We start from the raw sequence: 25,736 nt of genomic DNA on the forward strand, positions 1-25,736 counted from the left end.
GTGTAATTGTTCATGGACCTTTGTTGTTCTGGACATGGTCATGACTTTGATGGCACTTACTACAGTATTCAGTTGGTGTCCGATAAAGAGTATGGACTAATTTGTGTGGGAATATGGATGTGGACAATCTGGAGGGGTCAAACAAGAGTGAAACATTTATGGTAACACTGGAAGTATTGGGTTTTCTGAACAGCAGAGTCATGCTCTGAATATTGTTGGTCTTAAACTAATGTGAGAACAAACTGTTCTGAAGTTTTGTGAGATGTGGATGGAACAAAATTGGATCACAGGTAGGTCAGTGCATCCTGGAGTTTGAGGAATTCTTTGAAATTTTTCAGCTAATAGCTCAGGGTATAATCAACAAGAAGTTAATGTTTAAAAACTACTAGTTTATGTAAGTAAATACAAAAGATTTGATAACATATTGACTATAGGGTTATGGGTGCTGCCTTTAAACACCCTTATAGAAAGACATCTTACTTATGTGGTAATTGGGAAATTTAGGTTATTGAACTTCTTTTATTTCTTATTTCCTATAGTTGTGCAAGTGAATCTGGCTCTCAAAGCACTTGTGACCAACTTGTAACGCCCACAGCCCTGGCTGCCTGTACCAGAGTGGACTCCTGCTTTACCCCGTGGTTTGTCCCATCCCTCTGCATTTCCTTCCAGTTCGCTCACCTGGAGCTCCATCTCTGTCATCACTTGGACCAACTAGGCACAGGTGCTCTTTACTTTAACATCGGAATAGTATCCACGTAACTTACTGTTTTATCTTGTGTGTTCTCAAGACACTACTCACCTATTTTTTATCCAGATCATTTATTTTCGGGAAGTAGAGAGACTTGGAGGGGTTTCCGTTCTGTGTACTACAGTGTGAGTGATGTTTCAAAGTGCTGTGACGGCTAATCCCTCCCCCACCCAGAGGTCCCTTTCTACTGACCGACACCCACGTGCTGGTGGGAATTTTTAGAAGCAGCATTCATTTCCCTTAACCGTGAGCACTGGAGGAGTTATTCTGAAGTTAATTTCCTATAACAGGTGTGCCCCTTACTTTTGAACCATCTTACGGACCTATTATATGGGTTACTAAATTGTATTGGACTGACATGATTTTGCATGCTTACAGTAGAGATTTTTAGGGAATTACAAAAATTGCAAGTTTTACTGTTATGCGGATTATGATCTTTTTGAAAGAATGCATCTGTTGTTGTTCTATACCCTGATCCATTATATTAATGGCAAATAGAGTCTAAAAATACTTGATATCACCTGATTTTAAAAGCATGAATACTTTCTACAAAAGATGGGTAAATTCTCTAATAATTTTTACAAGTTTCTGCAGTCAGAGATTACATTTTCCCTCACCCCAAAAGTGGCCTTTTATAGATGTATTAATGTTACATGAATTCCTAAAAGTCTTTACTAAGCATTTCTTAGTCAATACATTTTGACTCAAGCACTAGGTTTTTTACCTACATGTAATGGAAAAAATGAAAAAAATCAGATTAAAACTAAACACAGCTGCTGTTAAATATCTTGCCTTTTCAACAAAAAATGGAATTTAACCTGATTTTTCTAACTCCCTTTGAGTCATGGTTTTGTTTTTGAAATTAAGTTGGTAGGTACAGAGTACATCTAAAAACCTCTCTTTAGAAGTTACGTCCTATTTGTGTTATTTGTTGTCTCTGTGGTCAAATGTTTGTGAAACTGAATATAACCTTTGGACGGTATGTATTTAAGAGACCTGCTGATTGAAAAAACCAGTTGTACTTGTAAATATCAACTAATAATTCAAGTACTGTAATATTTTCAGAAGAATGTTTAAATTTATTAAACATCAAATATTGAATTCAGTGGCCAAAAAGGGGGAATAATTTACATGTCATCTCTGTATTTGCATGAAGCATTGGCTCATCTCCATTGCTCTTTTTCTTGTTTGTTTTCCCAACAGCTCCACCACCAAACCTACAGCCATTTGTTTCTGATAAAAATGTGCCATCTGAACTAGAATACATGGTTATTTCCTTCAGAGAACCGCACTTGTATCTTCGACAGTGGGACAACAGTTCCGTCTGCCGGGAGATTCAGTTCTCGGCTCAGGTGGACTGCAAACTTCTGGAGTGCAGAAACGTTACGATGCAAAGCTTGGTGAAACCCTTCAGCATCTTCGGACAGATTGCGGTGTCCAGCGATGCAGCAGAAAAGCTGCTCGACTGCACCATCGTGGTCGATTCCATATTTGTAAACTTCGGGCAACATGCTATTCATTCTCTGAACACTGCGGTACAAGCTTGGCAACAGGTATGCAGGGCCTAGAACAGTTTACAGTTGTCCACGTGGGAGCCTTTCCTAGATACTCTGTGTTACCACCTCCAGTAATAAGCACAAACCCAAACGTGAGAGAGTGAGAATTTGATGGGCATCATAATATTTGAGCCCTTACCCGTTTTGACAAAGCAATACATGTTATTTTTAAAAGTTTCGGAGAACAGAGGCTCTCTACATATGCATAGGAGATAATGCCCACATTTTTGTGACTAATGTGCCACATCTGTGTGGAAAGTAACATGTTCCCAGAAATTTTTTCCAAGTTTTGTGGTTTTTGTTGGCCAAAGCTTCCACTGAGCTATGTATCACAGTGTCTGCGCATCCCGTTCAGACATGAAGAGCCTGCGTGAGCCCTTCTGAGGGTAAGCATTCCCTCTTTTCAAAGAGAAAAGGCAGGGAGAGGAAATGTGTGGGCACAAGATGGTCTTAGCCTTTCCCTGCTCTCATTCTGCCATTTTGAATCAGTAAAAAGCACTTCATAATGGCTTTTAATTTCACAGAAAGTTTGGTAATAATATGCTCTGTGGTTTAAGAACAAATCATTTACACTTCTCTTACCGATATTCAGTACAATAGTGTGTTTCCATAAAGTCTGTGTTGCCGCTTAAGCTGAGGCGCTTCCCCATGTGTGTATATTACAAGCATTTGTGCGGAGCTGGCTCCCCAAGAAAAACGGCCCCTCATCCCTCACTGACCTCATGTGGGAACAGGAGCAGTGCGGGGGAGGCCGGGGGAGCTTGAGTTCTCTGATGTAAGAATTTTTATGGGAATAAACTTTTCTTTATATGCATGAAGACCTATACAAGACTAAGGAATTAATTACCCAACATGGCACTCCAACAGCAAAGGGAAAGAAGATAACACATCTGTTTTATATTTTAAAATTCCTTTTTAAGGGCATTCCATGGTTTTCTTGTTGCAAAGGACATGCGTAAAATAAGAGCTAGTGTGATCTAAATCTTTGCAGCTGGTTTGAATAGCAATGTGAAAAAAACCTTCGTGGCTCCAATTTCTGTTTTTTGTCATATTTTGAACAATGCATTTAATAAAAAACAAACCTAGAAAATATAAAAGAGTCATTGATAGAAGATTTAAACCCAGGATATTTTTGTCATGGTATCAGGGCCATTATACGAGGACTTGTGTGTAGCAACTACTGCAAAATGGCCTTTAGAAATACCGGTTTCCTCCCAGGGTAAAAAATATTCTCTTAGACACAGCTATACATATAAATAAAATGCAGTGCATAAATATTTAAATGTTTTAAACCACATCAGAGTGTGAATGACTGGCTAACACAGTGCCTTGAAGGAATATTCTGAGTTGTTTTTTTTTTAAATGGAATTGTATATTTGATTAAGTAGAGCCATATGTCACGTAGCATATTGCTGACAGGTACATTCTATGAATAGTTGGTTCTGATTTATACAGGGATTTGGCAATGTTAACATGAGCCACAAGAGGATATACTTCTGTAATTGTTGCTGTAATTTTCTTGTTTCCTCCCATGTCAAGAGTACTTGCCACCAAGTTTTAATGTGGTAGGCATCTAACCCTGTGTATTCTAAAGTAAATACAAAAATGCACAACTTGGAAATTATAGGACATTTGACATTGAAATGGGTTTATAAAGGGTTATTAAGTTCATTGTTTCTAAAATATTCTGAATGTGGTTTATCCCCTTTAGAGGGGAAGCTTAGTTTCCCAACTTTGATTTTATTGTGTGTATAATGATGTATACAGTATAATTGTTGCCAATGAGAAATATGAATGTAATGAGCAAGATACGTTATTTGAGTTCTCCACATACTTTTTATCAGATTCATATCTGAGACAAGTCATTTGTATCCTGTGTAGATGGACCAGACAGATGAAGCATGAAACAATTTGGCCTTTCACCTTTAGGTCACAAGTTCAAGATTAACAGAAGTCTTCATTAGTGTCTGATTTCTCTGGCTGTAGATTTTTTTTTTATTTTTGTGAATGATTAATGCTTTGTGAAACCAGCTTAAAGATCCAGAATGCCACTTGAAGTTTGCTTTTTATTTTTATGTCACATTCCCACATTCGGACAAAGCAGCATTTAAAGGGGATTTTTATTTTAAAATCAGGGTTATGCTCATGTGTCTTAATCTTACACCAAAATGATATCTCTTTAATTTGCAAATGTCTCCCCAACACTCCGCACAGATCTTAAATGCAAGTAAGACACCTTTTAATTACACATCTGAGTGAGCGTTCTGAGGGCTGGCCTACATGATATCATATAAAATGGGTACAATCTTTTTATACTAGAATTTAAAACAGTCCAAGAAATGCTTAACTTGTTACAGTTATAATGAACTCCACAGATGAAGGAGCCTCAGAGAAACAGTTCCCTGAGGACTTGGAGTATTCTTTAGAAAAATGTAAACAGCCCCCTTGTGTTCTTTCATTTACATTTTTTCCTAAAACCCTCATCATTTATTAAAGGTCAGTTCTTAGAGATGAGGGAAGTAATAGGATCTTTTTTTCTACTCAAGCCCATCTGGTAACTTAACCTCTGTGTTACCAGCACAGTGATCCCAGTTCGTTATGAAAACTGAATTTCCATCTCGGGGGTCTATCTAAGTGGGAGTTTGAAATCATATCCCTTTCTTCGTGTTTGTACTCTTGGACCTAAAGGAGAGAAAAATGTTTACAAAGAGAGCATTTTGTGTTGATTATATAATGCTAAGTGGAAAACTCATCAAAACTAATTACACGCTGCGACTCCCACTTGATCACAAACCTTTGTGTGAGACGTGCACGGCAGGGCCGGATGGGGCAGCCTGGAACGGGAGCTGGCAGGGTGGACACCCAGAGGAGAGAAACTGCTGGGAGAAAATTCACCAAAATGTCCATAGCAGTTAGCTCTGAGTGTGAAATTAGAGGCTTTCAAAAACAAAAACACAATCCATACTTCCTGTATTTTCTAACTTTTCTACTGCAAACGTTTATTTTTTTATAACTTTAAAAGTGTATTTGTTTCAAAAGTTTTTATTGAGTATTTATGTGTCAGGCATTATGCTGAGTATTGAGGGTAAATTTATAAATAATGCAGACTGGTTCCTGCCCTCATGCAGCACGGAGCCTATGATGGAGACATTGTGGAACCCAAAATCATACGTATCATCACTTAGTCCCAATAGGGATAAATTCTATGAACTATAGAGCATTATGTGAGCATAAAAGAAGGGGACCTAATCTCATCTGGGGAGGATCTCAGGAGGCTATTCCAAGGAGGTAGCCTGAAAACAGGGACCTGAAGGCTGAGTAGAAAGTTTGTCAGGCAAAGATGAAAAGATACATAGGCAGAGGAAAGGCACCGAGGTCAGAAGGAGCTGGCTGTGTTGGATGGATGGACAGGGAGGGACAGGAGGGGCCGGCAGGGCTGGGGTACAGTGAGCCAATGGAGAGTAGCTCAAGATGTGGCAGGGCCGGGACAGCTCAGGCCTGCTGGCAGTCAGGTTTTGAAATCACAGCCATGATTAGAAGCCACAGCAGAGAGTGTTATAGTAGATAACAGGTAATTGTTGGCTTTAATTAGTCTGGTCTTACCTAGCCAGGGACTCTTCGTGGTTAGTGTGGCTGTCTGCCAGGGTTCTGCTCTGTGAGAATAGAGGTTTGGTGGGAATAGATGGATAGAACGAGGGGCTTAGAGGTCCTCAGAGACATCTGGAAGAAAGATATTCCAGGGCCTCTATACCCCCTGCAGCCATAGAGCACTGTCCACCCACTTTGGGGAGCTTCTGGATGGGTAGGAATGGATTCTACCTCCCAAGATAAGGCGCCAAGTCCAGTCGTGGTCCAGGCCAGACTCAGGTACATTTGCCCATAGACTGCTTGGTTTCAGGCCTCCTAATCACTTAGATAACTGTGCTCCTGAGTGGTAGATCCCCTTTTACTCTCCCTCTCATCAGTAAAGTGGCAAATGACGGAGAGTGGCATTATGACATTATTTATATCCACAGCCAAGAAATAGAGACTAACTGGAGAAGCACATTACCTACCAGTGTCTGCAAATTGATTGGCTAATTTAGACTTTTTTCTTTGCATTCTCAAGGTAGTCATGTATTTTAGCTATTTTTTTTTAATTTACGAAAAGTATATTTATTGTTTATGAAGCCATAACCTAACCAGAGTGATAAAAGAATAAGAACAGAAATTCTCTATCACTTTGCCAATGTTCTGGTATAACAGCAACCAGTGGAGACACCAGCAAGTTGGAAAGGGGGTATCAACACTGGACCATATCATTGATTTGTTGAGCCTTAGTAGGTTAGTGGAAGGCCTTAGCTGATTGAAGACGATTAGCTGAAACAGACCAACACCTGTTTTTCAGCTAACATTGTTTTCCTTGAAAACTGCAACTTGGCTTACCCTGACTCTGGAGTAGGTCTGTTTTGTGTGTTCAGCCTCTGAACAATAGAGGGAAAGTCATGGTTTTATTTACATCTCTCCCTGAGCACATTTACACACACACACACACACACTCCCTCCCCCTTAAGGGATCTGGGGATGTATTACCTAAAAGATCCTTACTTTCCGTAGGGTACAAACTGTGGCTTTGTAATTGGTCTTGATTGTCGAGTGTGGAAGGCCAGGGCACGGTAATTCTAGCCTCCAGTACTCCGGTCGAAAACGTGCGCTACCCAGTACAGCATTCTTGCTAGGATGTTAATTCATTTTAAAATGTTAAAAGTTTGAGGGGTCTCATTGTTTTTTTTACTCTTCTGCGTCTATGATTTATTTTGCAGAAGTATAAATCAAAACATATTTTTGGAACATTTAAGAGCTCTTTAAGGTATTTTTTTTTTGTGCTTACCCTGGAAGTATAGAATACTTTGTATACAAGAGCTAATGACAGCAGATCTTTTAGTGTTTCTGTGTTGTAACAATCGCCACTGGGCAGACAGCTGCCAAACATCTTGCAATTAATCTGATGCACGTTGGCTTTCGTATTCTTTTTCTTTCAGAACGAATGCCCGGAGGTAGAGGAGCTGGTCTTCAGCCACTTTGTGATCTGTAATGACACACAGGAGACACTGCGGTTTGGCCAGGTGGACACTGATGAAAATGTTCTGCTGGCGAGTCTCCACCGTCACCAGTACAGCTGGCGCTCGCACAAATCCCCACAGGTATTTGAGAAACAGCCTCACGAACACGTCAACTGCTAAGATTGGGGGTTCATTTATTCTGCATTTGTATGTCTGTGTCCAGTTACTTCCCTTTTTAAGTCTCCCAAGGAAGCATATGGTGTAGCTACCTCCGATGGAGACGCAGAAGCACTGGGAGAGGAGCCCATTGCCCCGTGCTGCTCGTGGAGAGGAGCCGTCTCCCCTCAGCAGGGCTGCCTCGGGGGCAGCGGGGTGGCGGTCACGAGGTTGACCTCTAGAGCCACCGCACGTGGGTCTGGATCCTGACTCTGTGTCTCCTCACTTTACTTTCCACCCTTCAGCTTTCTCATGTGTAAAACGGGGATAATAACAGTACCTATCTCACAGGGTTGTGAGGACTAAATAAATATGTATAAGGCCCTGGAACACTGCTTGCCAAGCTGTAAGCATTGTGTGTTGGGCATTTTTACTCATTTGTTTATTCAGATTTTTACCATGTGCCAAGCATGTGCTAGGCGCTGGGAATTCAAAGATAGTCCTTGCCCTCCGGGGCACAGCTCACGGCCTGTGACGGAGTGAGCACAATGACAAAGTGTGTCCTAGGGAGCACTGAGAGAAGACATACCCAAGGATGTGTCTTTTCCAAGCAGTATAATCCCGTTTTCCCCATCACATTAGATGGGAATAATGAGAGGGATGTGCCCCACGGGGATAATATGAGGATGAATTAAGTACGAAGATGTGGTGGTCTTAACTGACTAAAGGAAGCCCTAGGAAGAACTCTCAAGAATAATGTATTTCTAAAACTCTGCGTAATAAGGAAACTACTGTCTGCTTGTGATTAAAAGAAAGTCATTAAATTAGAGAACAAGTTTTCCCATCTGGGGAAACCTTCTAGAGACCAGCTTCAGAATGTGCTGCACCCTCAGGCTCCCACTTGTTTCTTTGTTTTTCTGGTAGCTAGGCTCTGATTTCTTCCTTGCTTTTTATTATATAGCCACACTATTGGTATGAAATGTGGAAAAGTAGATACAGTACAGTTCTTGCTTAAGATATTATTTATCTTGTTCTAGTTAATTTGACAGGACATTAAAACTTCAGAAATCCTTTTTAGTAAAAGTTCTTACAAATATTTCTCATGTTATAATATTGCACTCATAATTTTAGAGTGATGTGCCCTTATTTTTACATTGTTCCCTTGAGAAATTTCCATATTAGAGAGTTTTTTATTTATTTATTTTAGAGATACAGACATCAATTTGTTGTTCCACTTATTGAGGCATTTATTGATTGATTCTTGCATGTGCCCTGACCAGAGATAGAACCCACAACCTTGGAATATTGGGACCATCCTCTAACCAACTGAGCTACCCAGCCAGAACCAAGAGTTTTTAAGTCATTTGTTTGTTTGCCTCTTATAACATTCTTAAAGGGTGTTTTGTTTATTTGTTTCAAAATTAAGGGGTTTTTTTGTTATTTTGTTTATCAATTGCGAAAGTGAGAATATACTATATAGAGACCAAATTTTAAAATGACCATTTATAATTCCAACCACCCAGTGACAACCCAGGTTAACACTTGTTGTATAGCCTTTTAGATTTTTGAAAGGTTTCCATGGTAATTGCATTCCCAGCAGTGAACTCGCAGTGGCAGGAAAGAGCCCTCTGAGGCGCTTCAGTGTGCACCATCGTGCACTGACTATGCCTGTAGCCTCTGCCCCTGTTCACACACAGGCTGCAGACTTCAGCCGACAGAAAGGCAAGCACAGGCCGTTCACTTGCCCTCACGGTCATTTAAGATGTGTAGACTACCATAGCCTGAACGACCCTCGAGATCCCCCAGACACTGGCGCCAGCACGGGAAGGGTGACCATAAGAACAGCTGGTTCGGGGCTTGGGGGGAAGTAGGCTTCATGTTATGGACGGACAGTTTCTGGGTGGGAAAGGGCTCGGCAGGAAGAAATGGACAACCAACCTGCCACCACTACGCCTTTCACATTAACACGTTTGCACTTTTTCAAGGTCTTCTTATATCTATCACTGGTTTTGTTTTCACAGTATCCCTGTGTGGTTTGTATTATTTGTTAGGTGTGTTTTTTAAACAAGGAGACAAGTAGAAATATTAAGCTAAGATAGTGGTAGAGCTGGCATCCCCTATGTTTAAATTCTCAGTATAGTGTTATTTTCAAAATGTCGTCAAACTCTCCGAGGTTTTGGCAGCACGATTTGCCTCTTAGTCTGGCCAAGCTGTGAGGCTTTAGGAGAAGGACTTTGAAATCACCAGTACCATACCCCACATTTGAAGCTAGATAATTGCATTGTTAGTCCAAGTAAGAACCCTTACAAAGCTTTGACCACAGCACCAAAAACAGTAAGAACTTTTAATGACAAACTGGAGACAAAAGACAGGTGTCTATTAAAGTTTTCTTTCTAGTTTGTAACTGCATCCTCTGGATACAGATTTTCAGATGAGCTGTGTTCTTTGTAATCTCAGTGTAAACTTAGATCAAATTAAAAAAAAAAAAAGGTGTCTCTTTACTACAGCTACATATGCTGAAGGCATCAGAACCGTCCGAAGCCAGAGGCCTTAATGGGCCCAGGGGGCCTTCATGGAATTCCTTACATCCATAATCACAAATTCTGCTGTGTTCTAATGAGAGGTTACATCTGAAGCTAGCCACTTAGCTTCAAACTGCACCTGGAGGTAGTCATAGACCCACAAGTGAGCAAACCTTTCCTTTTGCCAGACTCCAAGTCACATCCTGCATTGCCCAGCAGGCTTGGTTTTAGGAACATTTGTGTCTGCGTGTTTATGCTACCTTGGGTGTTAGTCAATTCATAGTCTCAGGGAGGATTTCGAAAGTTCACAGGACTTAACTCCACTAAACAATGCAGCTTAGATTGCAGAGATCAAGAAAGTGGCAATGACACCTGGAAAGGTTTCAAAGAGGTCAGCATATCTTAGAACCACACAGGAGGTTGCTAACAACAGTAAGTCCCAACAGGATGGGAAGAAACATGGACACAACCAATTCCAGAAATCCAGTGCTGAAAAACCTTTCAGAAATGAAAAGTTATAAACTCTCCTTATAGTTTCTAACACATGCTCTGAGGCAGAATCACTTAAAATGCTGGATAGCCTGCAACAGTTGCTTGCCTAAATAAACAAAGGAAGAACAAACTATTTCCTAGGGAATAATTGAACATGTTCAGCTGCGCAGTCATGTATGCCACCACAGAGGGCCCGTAAATATCCCGTTCAGTAGGCTTCGGATCAGCTCGTATGAGAACAATGACCAGCAAGGGATTGCTCTTCAGAAAAGCGCTTCACATTATATAAGGTTGAATCTAAGGACTGGAAGTGTGAGTTTACGGAAACTTTCCCCAGAATGTGGGCAGTGTGTGCAGCTCAGAGTCAAGGGAAGCTTTGTTAGTTTAGCCAAACTGAATGTAGTGATACTTCCATCAATTAGTAGGATTTGTGTCTAGTCTGTTCAAGTTAAAGTCCTTTTCTAAGAGCAAACTGCTTAGAATAGGTGTGCCTTTACCTTGTATATAAAGAATTATGTTTGCTTTTACCCTATGACATGTACAATGCATTTTTTTTAGAATTGCCGAGTTCCGATTCTCAGTGACTTAATTTTAGTAATAGCAACATCAAGCTCTAGACAGAGCTAAAGAAAATAATAAAATATTGGAAGAGGGCATGGGGGCAATAAATGGTGATGAAAAAAATAAAATTTAATTTTAGAAAAAGAATAAAATATTAAAATGTTGCTCCAGAATGGATACAATGGAAAGTTTCATAAGGTCATGAAAAATGGCAGATAAATATTAAAAATGCAAAATATAACAAGGGAAGAATTAGTTTTAAAGAGCAGCAGAGCATTTGGGAAGCATTCATGAAAATAATCAGATTTAGTGAAGAAAATTTAAAGTGTATGTTACTTTAAGGCAGAGGTCGGCAGCTGTTTTCTGTGTGGCTTTCAGGGCCTTACGGTCTGTGCTGCAGCTACTCAGCTCTGCACAAAGCAGCTGTAACACACGAGCATGGTAGGTTCCAATAAAACTTTATTTATAGACAATAAAATTTGAACTTCAGTAATTTTTACACATCACGAACTATTCTTTTGATTTTTTTTTCAAGCACTTAAAAATGTGAAAGCCATTTCTGGCACACAGGCTGTACACAAATGGGCGGAGCCCTGAATGTGGCCCGCCAGCCGGCCGCAGTCTGCCTGCCCGCCCCTGGTCTAAGTAAGGCCTGTCAGCTGACAGCACCCGACAGACTGAAGGTTTGGTATTAAATTGTTTTCACTCTGATCTAAATGGTCTTCCTGTCACTTAAAACCTTGGTCAGATGTTTCAGAAACTAAGAAATGTCCAGCAATAGTTTCTATCTAACACATATAGTCAACCTCTACTCACCATAGAACAGTAAAATATTTTTATTGTACTCACTCTGGGCCTGTGTAGATGACAAGTTCTCCCGTCTCTTTTTTTATGTAAAAGTATTTAAAAGTGAGATCTGGTCATTCTTCTCTTAAGGTAAAATACCATATTTTTCAGACTATAAGACACACTTTTTCTTTCTTTTTTTTTCCTTCCCCCAAATTTGGAAGGAATAATGGTTGTTAATGCTGCTGTTGAGTTCCATTTACATTTACATCGGTGAAATATTATGTTATTTATGTTATTAAATATTTTACCACATTTTTTGCTTCAAATTTTTTTTCCTGTTTTCCTTCTCTAAAATCTACATGCATCCTAATGGTCTGAAAACTGAATTTGAGTAGTATCAACCTATCTTATGGTAATTATAGCCAGCAATTTCATTAACTAGATTATAACTTATTCAGTTACACTCTTTCTCTGTTCACTTCTGTAAGCATGTGTACTCGTATATCTAGAGAAAGACATTCCTTGTTGCCACAGTCACAATTTAGAAAATTTAAAAGTAGATTAGGAAGGGAAGGAAATATTCTGTGTTGGCAGAACTGTTCAAACCAATAAATTTTTTCAAGTGGTTGCCTCTTTGGTTATATTGCACATGGCATACATGTTAAAGTTTGTTTAGAAAAGTCAGATGAGAAGACATTCTTACACACTGCCGGTGAAATGGAATTAATGCTTCCTTTCTGGAAAGCAGTTTGATAAGAAGCGTCAGAGCTATTAAAATGATCGTGGCCTACTCTCAAGAAATAATTCAAAGATCTATACATAAAAATTTTATCATAATTTATAGTATCAAAAAATTAAAAACCAAAATGTTCACTTTTAAGGAAAGTTAAAGTCTGGAATATCTATAACAACTATTATGGAACCATTAAAGTTTTACATAGAAAGAGAAAGCTTACCATATTAGTCAGAAAAGCAGAATAAAAGTTCTATGTTCACTGTGTGGCCTTAACAATATAAGAACAAAAGCATAGAAAAATACTGGAAGGAGATAAGTGAAAATGTTACCAGTGGTTGCCCCTGAGTAGTGGGTTAAGGTGATATTTTTCCACTTTATTACATTTTTATATACTTCTCAACTTTTCTAAATAAAGGGTATAAATTACTAACCCAGAGGTTAAACTAATCATCCTAAAAAAACTTGTGTTCAGACTAAAAGCCAGAGGCAAGTCTGATGACATATTAAGAGTGGTTATCTTTATCTCTTCTCATGTGAACTATTACAATAGTTTTTCCCAATTATTCTCTCAGTTAGAGCTTTGCCTCAGTCCAGTGTATCTTTGCTTTATCTTTTTAATCAAAAGTTTTAATCCTCACCCAAAAGTATGTTTATTGGTTTTAGAGAGAGAGGAAGGGAGAGAGAGAAATATCGATGTGATCTCAAAGGAATAGTATAACCTAGAGGTAAAAAACCTGGCCTGTGACCAGTGCCTGTGTAGCAGTGGATGGAGACAAGCACGTGTAGGGAAGAGTGCTAGCTAAGAGGCTTTACTAGTGTTTTGCTGCAGAGCATTGCACAGTGGTGGTGTGGGCCCAGGATAACTACTGTAGATACTCCCATTCATAAAAGGAGAAGCTGCGAGACATGGAGGAGTGGAAATTCTGAAATCCAGCCAGACTAAGGTTGGAAGTTTCTCGGTTAGTAATCGTTCATACTTCTGCTTGGAAGTAATTGTCCGTGGCTCATGGCTTCAGACTGTGGGCTCAAGCCTCTGAGTCATCCATCCTTTTCCATAAAAAGTATCCTTTGTTCACATGTCATTGTTTTCTCAGAGTGATTTCTGTCCCTGGGATTTTAAGATCCAAAAGTCTCTTTAGATTTTGCACTGTCATTGTCTCTTTCAGCCTAAATAGGCAGAGGTTGATAATGCATAGACTAGAGGAAGAATGATTAATGGCCTGAGGTGTTAAAATGGAAGCAGAGGAAGGAATTCAAGTCACAGGATTGACCCCGGATGGGAAGAGCTTCATACCACATATCTGTTGCTGCTTAACAAACCACCACAAAACTTAGTGGCTTAAAAAAATATATTAGTTTGTGAGTCTGTTGTTTAGAAATCTAGGGCACTCAGGAGGTTCGACTGCTGGCCCCAGCTGTGCTCAGTCATGAGGCTGCAGTCAGCTGGGGCTGCCTGGGTGGTCCGAGACAGCTTCACCTAGGTACTTGGTAGCTGACAGGCTGTTGGCCCAGGTACTCTTGGTTCTCTTGCATTTGACCTCTTCAGCAGGCTAGCCCAGCCAGGAGAGCCAGGGCAGAGACTGCAAACCCATGGAGCCTAAGCTCAGAATCACGTAGTCTCACTTCTGCCCCACTCTAGTCAGCAGAGCAGGCCTTGAGGTTAAGCCAGATTCAAAGGATAAGGAACTAGATTGTACCTTTTGATGAGAGCTTCGGAGAGAATTTGTCACCATTTACAACTACCACAAAGGACTCCTACTTTCAGGTGGGGGGAGAGAGTGAGGATTAGTGTGAATGTAGGTGAGATTGTAGTGGGTTTTGCTGAAAGATAAAAGAAAGACAAAAGAGGAGGAGGCTTTAAAAAGTGACTTTCCACAATATCTAATCCTGTATCTTGCTTATAATTAAGCGTTCAGTAAAATTTCACTGAATATGTAAATGTTGAGATTTCTCATAACATTTCTGACATTCCTCACAAACATAGACTAAAAAGCTTAATTATATGACCAGTATGAAAATTATAAACAGTATTTTTTTGCATCATGTAGGATGTTTTTGTATGTACTATGCAGACATACAAAAAGAGGTCCTCTGATCTCAAAATGTGTGCTTCAAGATGCTGTTGATGCCACTGGGCTCTTAGCTGAGAGTGGCTCCTGGCCACCCCCCATGGCCCTCAGGCCTCCCACTGGCCTGCAGCGTGAACTGTGATAACTCAGGATAGGGCTCAGGAGGGGTTAGCATTGTACTTCAAATGAGACCAACTTTCAGGTCCACGTGCGTGTCTAACTCTGCCCTCTTGTGTTTAACTGTGAAAAATTATTTTTTAAACAAAGGTTATTTAATTTATCAATTTTTAAGGAGAGAGAGAAAAAACATAGATTTATGCATCTATTGGTTGATTCTTGTATGTGCCCTGACCAGGCATTGAACCTGCACCCTTGGCGGCCCTCAGGATGACCCTCTAATCAACTGAACTACCAGGCCAGTGTGAAAAATTCTTTTTTTTTGTTTAATTTTATCATGGTTTTGTGACATATTTTTTTTAAGATTTTATTTATTTTTAGGGAGGGAAGGGAGGGAGGGAGAGAGAGACAGACAGACAGACAGACATCAATGTGCGGTTGCTGGGGATCATGTCCTGCAACCCAGGAATGTACCCTGGCTGGGAATCGAACCTGGGACACTTTGGTTCCCAGCCCATGCTCAATCGAAAAATTCTTATTTATTATAAATTGGAAGTGAATCCTACTGTTACCAAATATTGTAATTTTTAAGAAAACATCATTTTGAGTTAAATTTGCCATATATTATCTCTTTCTCTTGTCATGGAAGTAGATTTCCAGAAACCCGCCGTCTCACCCTTGTGGTGGTGCAGGGCGCAGCTGTCCGTGGTGGGCAGTTCCATCCAGGGAGGGAGGGTTATGCGCCTTCGCTCCCCGGTGGCGGTAACAGGCTCCTTACTGTTGCTGACCTTCATGTAGCTAAAATCAACAGTGAGGTAAACACTTCTTGGGACCTTCTGGCAAGAATTTTAATCTAAAATGCTCTGTAAGTACTGCCTCCATTTGATTACCTGAGACCTACTGTCAGTTGACCATCAACTGCCTTTTTAGTTCAGGTTTAAGCAGCAATGAAACAGCAAACCAGTATGCTGTAGACTGAACTCCTTCACCTTGCCCTCTCAAAATATTTTTAGTTTCACAAGCAAGTCCAGGAAACTTACATTCTCTGAGGAAGCTTATAATGCCTCATGAAGTCACCAGTAAAAGTAAATGGGCCCTAATAGTTTGGGTCATTAAGTATCTAGTGGATAGAGCATATTCGGAATTTCTTCATTATCTGTTGGGAAATACATTTATTTAAATGAGAAACTGAGGTCATTCTTCCTGTATATTTCAAAGTTTCTTTGTAAAAATGTTTCTGCAATATGACCTCATTAAAACTTGTAAATCTGTCACAAGAAATGGCAGACAGGATTGTGACAGGGCCCTTTATCCAGCCGCAGGCCTGACTTCTAGAGTTTTCTACAAGCTCGCATGGAAGGGAATGGCGGGATTGTTTCAGCTGGGAAGCGCCCGGAGGAGTGACTGCTGGTGCTGCTAATGGTCTCTCTGTCCCCCACTGGCAGTAAATTTTAGATATTGAAATAGAGCTTTGGGGAAAAGTGTACTGAAGATTCCTTAAGCTTTTTACAAGACACTCAAAGGCTTTTCACAAGCCAGTGCTCTACTAATGCGAATTCTTGATGTCTAAACATAAAGGTCCTTCGTGAAACTGATTTTAAATGTGAATTTTAATACACAGTGCTCGGAGAAAGGGAGTGCAGCTGGACCATTAAAGCATGGTATTTTGCCATTTTTAAGTAATGGGAAACACTGATCAAGAATGTTATAAAGATTTCAGTGTACAGAATGTGATTGTCTTTAATCATAACCTATTACCACCACAAGTCTGTGTGATAAAAGCATTAACCCTGTTAAAGACAATGGCATACCTATTATACTGTGGCACATTTTAATTATTTCCATGCTGAACAGGATGTGGAAGAGCTTATTATCTAAAGGTCAGAATAATGCCCAAGACATGGCCAAGCCCAACGAGTGTCAGACGCATGGAATGTTGGATGACTTCATAGTTATGAAATTATTTCATTTCTCATGATAATTCCTGACTTGCCAAAGTTAGTGAATTTTAAGAACTCTGAGAACAGATTTTAAGATAAATGTGAAATAATCCATACTTTTGGAGTCCGGGACTTCCCTTCAGGCGTTAGTTCACATTTGACTTGCTTGACTTACACTTGGGGATAGAATGAGTTAGGACAAGGCCTGAGACACCACATTCCCTCACTGGGAAAGAGAACCAGCTTGCACAACTCCGGCTGGCTCAGGTTTCCCGTTGTGCAGGCACTGAGAGGCAGCGTTTGCCACGAAATACTTTATTTAACCTTTATAAAAATGTTTTTTTAGTATGGCAAGGCAGTTTAGTCAAATGAAAATAAATAACTAAAAAACTTGGATTTCTTTTATATCCATCTGTTGATTTCTTTTTTTGCTAAATAAAATTTAGGGAAACAATGAACATTGTCTGAATTGCCATGATGACTAAAAATAAAGATTACACGGCACTGCTTGGTCTTTTCTTAGCACACGTGTTGGCATGTCTTCTAATTTACATTAAGTTAAATTTGCTGAATGATCAATGTTGCATTTGAGAAATATTTAAAAGAAAGTGTTTGTTTCAGCTTTGGCCGGGTGCTGTCTCTATTGTTTCTGTTTGTATTTAGTCAAAATTGATTTTCAAACAAAACCTAACAGCTGGGCTCACAAACTCAAATAACGCACCCAAATCTGAATGACTAGCAAGCGGCATCTCTAGTTTGTTATCTTACTGGCTTCCGTGTCTCAGCTCACCTAAATTACCCTTTATTATTTCCATCCAACATCCTCTTACTCCTGCCGCTGAAGAGCTGGGCCCAGCCAAGGGCACGATACCCACTGGCTGTCATCCTGTCAAGAAAGCGGGTCTGTCGGTGCAGCCCCGAAGCCCCCTGCCGCACAGCACAACTCAATTAAGCAAAGTTTTTATTCATTTTATTATTTAAAAGGAAAATGTGAATTATGTCATATTTTGTAGATGCACACACCATCCTTTTCTGTCCACACACATACACAAACCTAATTTCTCTGAATTTTCACTTCTCAGCCCCATGTGGTAGTCCCAAGGGTGGGCACTCTCAGAAACCGCCGCACAGTTCTGGGCAGAAGGGAGCTGTGAGCATCACAGTTCCGGTCTTTCCAGTCACGTGTCACTTGAATGTAGGGAAGCCCACACCCTCTAGAAACGTGCAGGCAATAGATGTGTAAGGTGAGGATTTCTTTAAAATAAGCCTGTGTATCATTTCACACTTGTTTACTGTATACATTTATATCTGATTTCATAATTGATAGGTTCCAAAATGTTAGGCATAAAATTATATAAATACATGAATTGGCTCATTAAATCTTTTTGCAAAAACTCGTTTTCATATAAAATATTATTTCCTAATTTAAATAGTTTAGATTTTTAGCAAAGAATATCCACTAAGCATTCCATTGTTTTATAGATAATGTATAAATCAAAAGTATTGCGGTTCACCCTACTCTTGCTTCTTTTTAAATTTATTTTTCTCTAAGTATGTGAATTCCAGCCAGAAAGAGAACAGACTAATGCCTGAACAGTGAAAAATGGATTTTGATTTATAATCATTTATGAAAAACAAATATTTTTTATTTTGAAAAAGGTTCTATGACTTGATTATAGATATATTAAAACATTGATTGAGCTTTAATGTTTGCCAGAAGTGCGTGACATTTGACATTCTCTTTACCCATAGAAATTCGGATGATTACCATAAACTATACTATGAAATGGCACTTGCAGTGTTTTAAGTGCAGTGTATGAAGACATCAATAGCATTATTTCTTTTTTATGTTAATCATGTATGTGTTGTCTTTCTTTCATACCTATCACATTTTCTCCAGTATTTCATCTGTTTGTCTTTTTGCTCTGCATAATTGTAAAGGTTTTCAGAGTTTTTTCTTAGTAGTTATCTGTACTTGCTCCACTTCCGTCGGTGTACAATAGATGGTTATTCTGCAAATGCATTTTTAGTTTCCTTGCATCTATTCCTATCTAATTCTTTATATCATTTAGTTTAAAAAAAAAAAAAACTCAGTCTGTTTTCCATTTATACCAGACTGTTTGCTCCTCTCAGTAGTTTTCTACACGTTTATAGGCATCATGTAATTTTATGTACTTTGGAGAAAACCAAAAACTTTCCTGGTGTTTTTTTCCCCTGAATTCTGCAACAGGGCACTTATATTAACTAGGCTCTTCTTTACGTTTTTGGGGGGGCTGATATTCTCTTTGCTTTGCTTTGCAGTATTTTTTCATAGGTCTCTGGCTTCTTTTCATTTCGCTCTTGCTGTTTATGAATGATTCCATTAAATGAATAACCCGTGGTCATACTGTGCCCGTTGAGGAATGGTGAGGTTTTATTCTCATGCCTCCAGCCACAGGGCAGGATGATAAAGTCAGTTCCTATGGCACTTCCCATTGTATAATTGGAATTTCCCAATATTTCTCAACTCTATAGAGGCGAAAGCTTCTCCCACATTCTTTCGTGCTTCTCTGATACCCTGAATTGCCAAAATTCCTGAAAAACTACAATTTTCTTCGTTCACAGCTACTGTTTTTGTTGTGTGTTTTTCCTGACTCTTTTTATCTTCATCTTGTGATCATCACTTAGGTACAAAATGGAGTGGGGCACGGATGGGGCGCTGCCAGAACCTGTTGTTTCCTGGGAGTGCTGTCTTTCAATGGACAGAGGCCAGGGAGGAGTGAAGAGCCCACAGCTGACAGTCATTTTGTTTCAGTGTCTTTCAGGCTTCATCAGGGGGTTTGTAGGGAAAGAACCACTCCAAGTCAGGCTGCTGTCTGCTTTTGTTTATCGGAAGTAACGGCCTTGTATATCTTTTGCTCTATTCCAATGCACCTTTTTTCATGGTGTTCCTCTGGGTAACTAAAATGCGCCTCTGGGCAATCTTTTGACTTCCCTGAGCAGAATAACCTGTGGAGTCCTACAACACTTTCCCCCCCCATAAAATTTCACAGTATAATTTTTCTTGTTAAATACCTGTATCTCTCACTACATTGTGAGAATTTCCAGTGCAAGTGACATGCCTCTTTCATCTCTACGCTCACCATGTGTAGTTAGTACTGTTAGTTGGTTATGGCAAACATGTAATAGGTATAGATCCTAAAAAATTTTTGTTAAACTGGACAACCAACTATTGCCCTAGGGTGGAAACTCAAACAATTGCGTTAAACTGCCCCCAAGAACCATGTAAGTAAGTAATACAGCAAGTCAGACCCTGTGTGAGGGGCTTCGGAGGCTCCAGAGATGCACTGCGGAGCGTGTCACCCTCTTGGCAAAGTGCCGGTGCTCTGGGCAGGAAAGCCGTGACACCCACCGGCCAGACGGGGAGGCTTCACGCAGGAGGCTGAGTTTTTAAAATAGAAATACACCTTTTTACTGGAAGTGCAGGCTCTGTATGCTTCCTATTAGATAGTTTTCATTTTAATAACATTAATTTTATCTGATTGCAAAATAATACATATTTATAATATGAAATTTGGAAATTACATAAAAGCACACACAAAAGAAAGGAAATTTAAAACACATAACCCCTACCCAAGATAACACTGTTGACATTCTGGAGTAATTCTAGCCCTCTCCTAAGAGTAGGCATATACACTTAGTGTTCGTTTTACAAAAATAGGATGCATACAGCACATACCTTTTGTCATGTGCTCTTTTTCAGTTAGCCTGTTGATGACTAACTTTAACATTTTTATGCCCTGATTTTTTTTTCAGCGGCTTGAGAGGAGTCTATAGTAGAAGTACCGTTAAGAATAGAGGCTCTGAGCATGCTCGTGCCTCGCCCTCCTCAGCACTGAGGCCTGGGCAGGTCACTCAACCTTTCTGTCTTGTCGTTGGTTTTTTCACTTGTAAGGTTAAACAAAAGCATCTGCCTTATAAGACTGTTTTAAGAAATAAATAGGAAAATATATTAAAAGCATCTAGTGCTTGGAACATATAGTGTCTAATAAATGATAGCTAATATCGATTTTACTGTATTTGATCAACTACCTATTAATGTTAGATTTTCATTATTAAAAGAGTGCCGGAGTAAACACACATCTAGCTGAATCTTTGCACATACCCATAGTTACTGTGTTAGGATGAATTCCCACGTGGAATTGATGAGTCAATAAGTATCTGAAGCTAAGATTTGTGATACAAGAATTGCTCTCTAGCTACATTTTTCATTCTAACCAACATTTGGTGAGTGTGCTAGGTTTTCCTCTGTTGTAAGAGGCTGTTTTATGCTGGTGGCACAGTATTTGTGGCCTCCGTTGAATTCAAACAATCTTGAGGGAAAGCGTACGAGCGCTCCTTTTGTGGGAGAGCAGACTGCCTGACTGCCCCTACAAGGACAGCAAGGCCTCCATTGTGTCTTCCCCGAAAGACTGATCTGGAAAGCCCTCTTTCTCCTCCTGCTTTCTCTTCCAAACTGCAGTGCATCGGAACAGCCCAAGTTGTCCACTAGAGAGTAATTCAATTTGATTTGCTTTCACTGTATCATTCTTTTAGGTGTGAGATTCTGTTCTGTAAATGTAAAGCAATAATAGGGTCCTAGGAGTTCCAGTATTGAATCAGGGTGACACTGACCATTAGCCATTATCAAGACATTTTCCTGCCTAGTTCTTAGCATTATTTCCAATACTCGAAATATCCTGAAATTCCGCTGCCTTGAAAAAGCAATAATGAACAACATAATTCATTTCATTTTTACGTTAATTTGTTGGTGTGGCATACACAGTCAGTTTTACTTGCGCATTTCAAACAATCATTCTTAACTTTAACCTGTTGGATTTGATATGTAGCTCTCCAGATATTATTTTAGATAGACAAAGAAATTTTAATATTTTAACTTAATTTTCATTCATGATGGTCATCTAGTGTGTCATTTGGGGTCTACTTTATGCTTTAATCTAAAGATTGCAGTTTCTGAATTATGGATCAGAAGGGTTACTTGATTTTTAGTTTGATCTAATATCATTTTCCATGCAAAGCACACCTCCTTTTAAAGGTCATTCCAAGTAGGAATCTTTTCTGAATATTTTTATGTGATACTTTATGATATTATTTTATATATAAGTATCACCACTAAAACGTTTGAACATCTACTTTGGTTTATTATTTCCTAATTCATTTATTCAATACAGTGCACTAAGCTTTTGGTATATAGGGATAAGTTTCAAAGTTTAAAAAATAAATATGGTACCTAAGCTTTAATATATATTAAAATAAAATACACATTTATGTAATAAATATATTGAAATATACACACGTTCAGTAGTTCATTTTTCCTGGATTACATATTAATTATTTTAGAACTTCTAAAAGTTCTACAAAGAATACAGTAGTTTGGGAAGAGTTTTGAAATTCTTTAGATTTTCGATTTCTCTTTTAGGACATTACATATTGCTATATAGTACATTATTATAAAATGTAAAAATGTGCAAATGAAGCTGAAGACAAGTTTTTAATTTGTAATTATTAGCTAGAAATAACCTTGATAACAATTTAAAAATAAATGATGAGATAAAGTTCACAGGAAAGTATCTAATTTGTTCATTTATAGTTAAGATACAATTTTTAAATTCTTTTTAATTATCCTCTTTCTCTCTCTTTTCCTTGGTATACCCTGTTTTCCTAGATCCTGTAGATTTTATCTTGTTTTTCTTTCCTCTGTAATCTACCAGTACAGGAATTCTCCCTGTGGACATGGCTGTGGGTGGTCCTGGGAGCTGGTCCCCAGGCCCCTGATCAGCAATTCAGTTTTAAGTTTTATTCTGTATTGAAAAAAAAAATGAGTGGAAAGCTGTATATACACCCATTTGAGGTCTTCAGTGGAAAAACTACAAATCTAGCCTCCTTGCCAGCACAGTGTTGGGGGCAGGGTGGAGACAGGGGCAAGGGGTCTGCTGGAAAAAATGAAAGCGGAGGCCCTTGGGACCTTCCAGTGAGTGTGGTCACTGTACAGCCTGCCTTATTGCATAGTTTCCGTTTCCATTGAAAAGTTCAAACAGGAGCAGTTCCTATTTGATTTTCTCCCCAATGGAAAATATTAGACACCAGCTAAGTAGGCCAAAGAGAATGAAGTGCCTAAATAGAAAAGATGGTAGGGGAAGTGAGTCAGTAAGAGAAATTTAATAGAAAAGAGGAGAAAGGAAATTTCCAATTGATAAGAAAACATAAAATACCTTAGGCTCCAGGCAAAAAACATAGTAATTTTTTGCTGAGGCCCCCGCTTCCTCTCTCTCTCGTTTCTGGCCCGCGTTGCCCCTCATCTGGACCGTCGTCGCAGCTGCCCTCCTGCCTCCACACTCCGTTCCTGTGACTGGTTCAAGGCGTTGCTCACCTGTCAGAAAGCTTTAGTGGCTACCCACTCAATTCCTGAAATAAGCGCCAATTCCTTAACATGGTAATTAGTGCTGGCCACAGTCTGGGTCCGTCTGACCTGACTCCCACTCCTTTTTTTCATGCTCCCTTTCCTCCAGCCACTCGAAGCTACTAACTCCCCCACGTATGCCTTCTGACCGTTCACCCCACACATGCCAGATGGTCCCTTCAGCCCAGAAGTGCATGGTCATCTGTGCTAGTTGAAATCTTCTAATCACACCAGCCTAGAAGCCCTCTCTTCTCTAGACTCCTGTATCATTTTGTGCCTCTCTAATGTCTCTTACTAGTTATTTGCACATGCCTTGCATTTCCTATGAGGTCTGAAACTTCTTGAGCGCTTTCCTCTTATTTCCTCCCTAGTGCCTAGCATATTGCCTTCTTTATACTCCTTGGGTAGCAAAAATGTATTGGATAAATGGTAGTAGGAAATCTCATTAGGATCGGATAGTCTAACACACATTTCAGATTTTTATGCCTGATTTTATAGTTTCTTCTCACTTAATGTCTGTGGGTATCTATCTGCCTAGTACCCAAAATCAATTACACGATAGGAAGGAAGACCGAAGAAATCAGGCCTCCTGAATACCTTTTTGTAGATTTCGTATCTTAGGAATGTAATTGCCGTCCTAATAAATTATATACATCTAACTGCCAATGATATTTAGATGCTTTTTAGCAGTAGACCAAACATTACAAATATTCTGCTGGTGATGCATGTGGGGAGAAGTATTATGTTTTTCTCCTACTTAACTTTTCTTTGTGAACTAAATCCAAATGTATCTGAATTTTTGTAATTCAAAGAAAATATCCGTGCCAACATTTTGGGAACAAACAGCTGCCAAGTGAAACCTGACAGCCCGTTCCTCAGTGACATCCAGTCATTACACGCTGTGTACGCAGGGCGAGCAGCTACCTAGAACTGAGCTCATATGCAAATGTGAGCAGTGCTTAATTAAAACTATGTGGCATTCATTAAAATTTCTTTAGAAGCTATGAAATTTTCAAAAAAAAATATAGCTGAGCTTGACCTTACGTACCTCGCCTTATTTTTTTTTGTCATTTCCAGCTACTAGTCTTTCCAAAGAAAATAACTTTCTTGTTTCTTTAGCGCTCTCTGTGCCACAGCTTCATTCCCCATCGCTGCTGTAAAAACTGAAACGGGTCCAAACACCACTGTTGTTCTTCTCTTTTTTCTGTAGGTGATATTTAAACATCAAAGATACTTCGGTACTTTTATGTTAGAGTGTATACAAGACCAAATTTTCCCTAAAGGTTATTTGCTGTCCAGAATGTTTTTTGGTTTTTGTTTTGTTTTGTTTTGATTTTTGCTCTATGCCTTCTTTTTCTAGAAGTCCTCCAAATGGTAGGTAGCCTTTTGATGACTGGCAGTTGTGTGTGGAGGAGGAACTGGAGTGTGACCTTATTGGAAGGTTTTTTTAAAACATTAAGATATATAAAACAACCAAAAAAAGCTCTCCCTTAATTCTCCACCAAAAATCATGTTGTTCTCTGGCTGGGTGGCTCGGTTAGTTGGAGTGCCGTCCTGTACACCGGAAGGTTGTGGGTTTGATCCCTGGTCGGGGTGCTCACTAGAGGCAATCAATGGGTGTGTGTGTGTGTCTCTCTCTCCCCCCCTTTCTCAAATCAATGTACATAATCCTCAGGTAAGGATTTTTTTTTATTGTATTGTGATAACCAATAACCTTGGAAAACTTTTTAAGTACTTTATGAGGGCTCCTCCTAAAGATAAAACTGAGAAATAATGTTTTTATCAAGAGACTTCTATTGTTTGGCAATTCCTATGCAAATCCTTAATGTATTTATTTTAAGGACTAAGTATGATAACTCTTACAGAATGTTTTCAAAGTTTTATTTATTCTGTTAATTAGGAAAATGTTTCATGTAATTAACCTTTGATTAGATCTTTTAAAAATTTATATGTGATAGGAAAGAAAATATTAAGTTTATATATCATGTAAATCTTTTTCCTAAAACATCAGTTTTATTTTCTTGTATTTAATAATCATATAAAACATTGTTTATTCTCATGTAAACATATATCCTAAAGAAACAGTAATTATTATGTTTTGTAATACTTGCTCAGTTAACTGATTTTCTTAGTTGTGCTTTGTGGGTAGGAGTGGAAATGGAAAATATTTGATGACCATGAAAGAAATCTAAATATTACCAAAAGTGGCAATACTATATGAATAAATTTGAATCTGAATCAGGAGACTTCATTGGTAAAAGTTACAATAAATACATACTAGGAAAAATAGAACAAAGACATTTTCTGTAAATTCAAAATGTTGAAGGTGTTTCTGATTTGATATATATGATCTCATAAGGAGAGTGTATTAAATGGACTGTATCATCAAACTGCTATTTTGTTCTTTATCAAAATAAAAAAATAAAGAATGCCCATTTGGGTCAAAAATAATGTGACAAACCAAAATTAGCTTTAATTACTGTCTAGCCATAAGAAGGAACAAACTATCGGCCAAGACCAAGGCTCTTTGATCTCACATTTCAACTGTTTTGTCCTCCAGATGAACGAA

The 25,736-nt window shown here is 39.0% G+C and overlaps 1 protein-coding gene across 6 annotated transcripts in view; it reads left to right on the top strand.

The window, feature by feature from the left end:
* VPS13B (vacuolar protein sorting 13 homolog B) overlaps positions 1 to 25,736 on the top strand; it is a 702,408-nt gene that overhangs the window by 603,104 nt on the left and 73,568 nt on the right. For all 6 annotated transcript variants that reach the window (XM_036031293.1, XM_028534101.2, XM_036031289.1 and 3 more), the window contains 3 exons: positions 540 to 721; positions 1,952 to 2,301; positions 7,326 to 7,487. In XM_036031293.1, coding sequence (XP_035887186.1) covers positions 540 to 721; positions 1,952 to 2,301; positions 7,326 to 7,487 — 694 coding nt within the window. The remainder of the gene's footprint in view (positions 1 to 539; positions 722 to 1,951; positions 2,302 to 7,325; positions 7,488 to 25,736) is intronic.

This window comes from Phyllostomus discolor, chromosome 7 (genome assembly GCF_004126475.2).
Source record: "Phyllostomus discolor isolate MPI-MPIP mPhyDis1 chromosome 7, mPhyDis1.pri.v3, whole genome shotgun sequence".
Taxonomy (NCBI): Eukaryota; Metazoa; Chordata; class Mammalia; order Chiroptera; family Phyllostomidae; genus Phyllostomus; species Phyllostomus discolor.